General features: G+C 67.1%; 1 protein-coding gene across 1 annotated transcript; it reads left to right on the top strand.

The window, feature by feature from the left end:
• Nucleotides 1-2067: 2067 nt before the first annotated feature.
• On the top strand, nucleotides 2068-3359 carry EMIHUDRAFT_252679 (hypothetical protein; the record flags this gene model as incomplete). Its single annotated transcript, XM_005787404.1, has 3 exons — nucleotides 2068-3042; nucleotides 3108-3212; nucleotides 3312-3359. 3 exons carry the CDS (start codon nucleotides 2068-2070, stop codon nucleotides 3357-3359), a joined length of 1128 nt encoding a protein of 375 aa, XP_005787461.1.
• Nucleotides 3360-3808: the final 449 nt, after the last annotated feature.

The following is a 3808-nucleotide window of genomic DNA, read 5'->3' as shown; positions in this document are numbered from 1 at the left end:
TTTACCAGCAGCAGTTACTTTTACGCTTCGACAGGCGGACATCTTGGACGTTCCGAAATCTTACTGCGGCCGATAAAACACAGGGCGTGAACTTCACGGGTCGAACCTGACATGTCGCACTCGACAGCTACAGCAATATGGCGGAAGCGCGGAGCCACAAAGCAGAACAAGCGCAGTCAACACACACCGGAGAACGCGACCGAATTGACGATGACAACGTCAAGAGCAGCGGTTGAGGGCCGCGCGCTACTCTCGGACATGTTGCGCTGCGCTACTCTTTCTATGCTTGCACTGGCGTCGCAAGCGTCTCGTCGACATGTTTCACCTCCTCTGGGAGCTCCCCACAATCACAGCCGGCGAGCCACACGGACTCCACGCCGTGCATGGGGCAGATGTCGATGCGCTCAAGCAGAGCTTCAACTGGGCAGCCTCGTATCCCTCGACTGATACGCAATACTCAGCGCATACCGCGGCACAAGTGGTGCTCAACAAAGCCGCTACTCAGCGCGCTACCCGCTCTTCTCGGAGTAACGGACACAGGTACAGGTCCCCGATGCCAGGGCTTGCCCAGCACAGCAGAGGCAGGGCTGCGAACGGATGTTGAAGCAGACATGTATCGTTGCGGCTCACAGAGGCGGTGCTGCGAACGGAGGTGAGACTGCGGCCCAAGGTGAGAGTGCGGCAGCCAAAGGAGCGGCTCTGCGAGGCGAAACAAACGGGGCAGACATGTCTCGTTGCGGGGCTGAGAACAGAGGCGGAGCTGCGGCACACAGAGGTGAAGCCGCGGCAGCCGAAGGCGCGGCTGCGTGACGCACCTTGGATCTTGAGGACGGTGCGTTGTTGGTACCGAGCAGCAGGGCGAGGGAAGCATCTAGCATGCCGTCGCCTCGCCCGCTGACGACCGGGTTTGCCTCGGACTGTGCTTGTTTCTGTCCGTTTAGGGTCTTTGTGTTTTTTGGGGTGGGTCTTCGTGCTCCGGGTTGGTGTGCACGGTCCGTGCGGAGAGCCTGTCCGCTGTCGTCATTGTTGTTCCGTGTCTTAGTGTAGCAGAAGTTCGGTCGCACTTTCACGCCGAGGGGCTAGCGAGCCCCATCCCGCTCGAGGTGGATATCCTTTGGCCGCGTTGGGTAGCGAGGATTGGTGTGACGCGATCCACGCAGGCGTGTTTTCTGGCGGCCGACCGTCAGTGCACGGAGTTGCCCCTTCTCCGACTGCCCCGGCTAGTTCACGAGTTTCGCGGGAGTGACCCCATGCGTCAAACCCGAGACCTAGCGCGGGTGGGTTGGAGGGGGCTCGCCCCGCTCCTCCCCATCGGGCCGCATGAGCGGCCACGCCTCGCAGATTCGTTTTCGCGCCTGGGTCAGGCGCGCGGGGCATCCCCCGGGTCGCTCGACCAGCGATCCGAAGAGTGGCCGCTATGCGAAGGCACGACTCGCACCGACCCTTCTATACGAAGGCACAGTAATCCGGGCACGTGTTGGGCGCCCCGTTCCGTCTGGGGCTAGGTCGGCTCAGGGCCCCATCCACTTCCCTCCCGCTTGGCGCGTGATGATGAGGAGTTGCCACCCAGGCCAGCCAAGGCAGGGGCGGAGGGCGAGGGCGGAGGGCGGGATGGGCGCCAAGCGGGAGGGAGCGGACGGGGAGGGGCGCACAGATGGGGGATGGCGAGGGCGGAGGGGCGGGAAGGGGGGAGGGCGGCGGGAGGACGGAAGTCGGCATGGGCGGGCGGTGGGTGGTTCGGTAGGGCGGGGGGGAGGGCGAGGGGTGGAGTAGGGGGGCGGTGGGGGCGAGGGGCGAGGAGGTGATCGATACCCGAATCGCAAAAAGATGAGCAATACACCAGGGTCCAGGCAGGAACGGCCGGGGCGCAGGGCAACCTACCTCCCATTTCCGCCTAACAAAACGACTCTCTCTCGCCGCCCTGTCCGGCGCCACTCCATGGATGTGGCTTCATGCTCCAGGCTCCAGATGCGTCGGTGGAAAGAAGAAAGGGAAAAAGAGAAATGCTCAAACCAGCTGAAGCCTGCAAGTCTCCAGCCTGGTTTGCCAGGAGCTTTGAGCGGCACAATGGAGCAGCTTCGTGTGACGACCGCCGCCGCGAGCGAGGGTGGTGGCGAGAGGCACGCCGGGATCTCGCCGCTCGCAACGAGTCCCACCCGCTGGTGGCTCGCACAGCTCGCCGTGTGGTCCATTAGCATCGTGCCCGCGCTGGTATGGCCGACCTGGCTCGCTGTCTTCGGCACCGGCTGGCTGCAGACCGTCCTTCTCTGCCTGGTGCTGCTCGTGCGCCGATCGCAGCGCGAGCCTGCGAATCCTCTCCACACCGTGCGCGTTGCGGCGGATGCGCCGGCCGCGCCGCCGCCAAAGCGGCTGCGCCTCTCGCTGGCGCGGCGAGCCATTGCATCCTCTCGCGTGCGCATCATCGTCGTCTCGCGGCTGAAAAGGGCCATCGCGCTGCGTGGAGCCGAGGCCGTGCTGGCGGAGCTCTTCTGCGGAGCTCGGCCGCCAGGGAGGCGGGAGCCGCCGCTCATCGAGTCGGCGCCCCCGGCGAGGGCCTACTTTGCCCTGGTCTCGTACCGGCAGGAGCGGCTCGAAGGCGACGACAGCGGGACAACGATGGACGCCGCGGCGCTCGCCTCGATCGCCGACGTGGCGCACGCGGCGGGGCTGGAGGGAATATGGCTCGACGCGTGCTGCTTCGCGGCGGTGCAAAACAAGTACGACCACGACTCCTTTGTCGCCACCCTCGCTGCCGTCACGCAGCACGCGAGCGAGGTGATCTGGCTCCCGCGCGCGCGCACCGCCTCCAAGGCGTCCTCGTACCAGTTCCGGCTCTGGTGCACCTTCGAGGCGGCGACCGTGGCGGAGCGAGGGCTGCCGGTGCGGGTCGCGGGGGTGGGCCTCTCGCAGTCGCAGCTCCTCCTCCACCGCTTCGGCACCTGGACGCCCCTCTGGCCCGGCTGCGAGATGGGCGAGGTCCGCAAGCTGCAGACCTGCCACTCGATCCTCCTCGTCCTCTTCTTCCTCTCGCCGCTCGTCGTGGTGCAGCCGCCCCGCACGCCCAACCGACCCGGCCCACCCTCGTGATGACTCGCACCCGCCCTCAGGCGCCGCTGGTCTGGGTGCTCCGCGCCCCCGCCGCCCTCTCGCAGTGGGCGCCAAAGCTGTCCCACGAGTACTGGCTCTGCGAGTCGGGCCAGAGCGTGCTGCGGGTGAGGGAGGGCCCGGGCGGGGGGGGGGGGGTAATCATGCCGCAGCCTTGGACTGCGCCCTAGCCGCCAGCCCGCCCCTGTCTCCGCCCTCTGCCCAAGCCCTACGCCCTCTGCCCAAGCCCTACGCCCACCCCTCTCAACCAGTAAACCTCCCCCCTGCGGCAGGTCATGCTCCTTGCTGCCGAGGAGACGGCACACGGACGCCGCCACGGCCGGACTTCGGCGCGGAGTACGCTCACAGCCGGCACCTCCCTCGGCGGCGGGCAGACCTCCCTCTCGGAGCTGCGGTGCAGGGACTCGTCTTTGGGCACCGCCCACCGCCCGTCTCTGGTGGCGGAAGAGCACGGCGCAGAGGAGGCGGGGCTCGAGGAGGCGACCCTCGCCCGACCGCCTCTCACCCCACCACCTCGCCGCATCACGGCCCCCGCACATCACGGCCCCCGCACGCTGTCCCTCGCCACCTCACGCCGCACAACCTCACAACCTCACAACCTCGCCCCCTCGTGCCCCGAGGCGAGCCTCGAGCAACTCTGCGGAGGCGTCCGCGACTCGGCAGACAGCGAGGCCAAGCACTTCCACGCCGCAGTCAGCCAGCA

Source organism: Emiliania huxleyi (assembly GCF_000372725.1).
Source record: "Emiliania huxleyi CCMP1516 chromosome Unknown EMIHUscaffold_1421, whole genome shotgun sequence".
In the NCBI taxonomy this organism is placed as follows: domain Eukaryota; phylum Haptophyta; order Isochrysidales; family Noelaerhabdaceae; genus Emiliania; species Emiliania huxleyi.
This window is presented reverse-complemented; position numbering and strand designations above follow the sequence as displayed.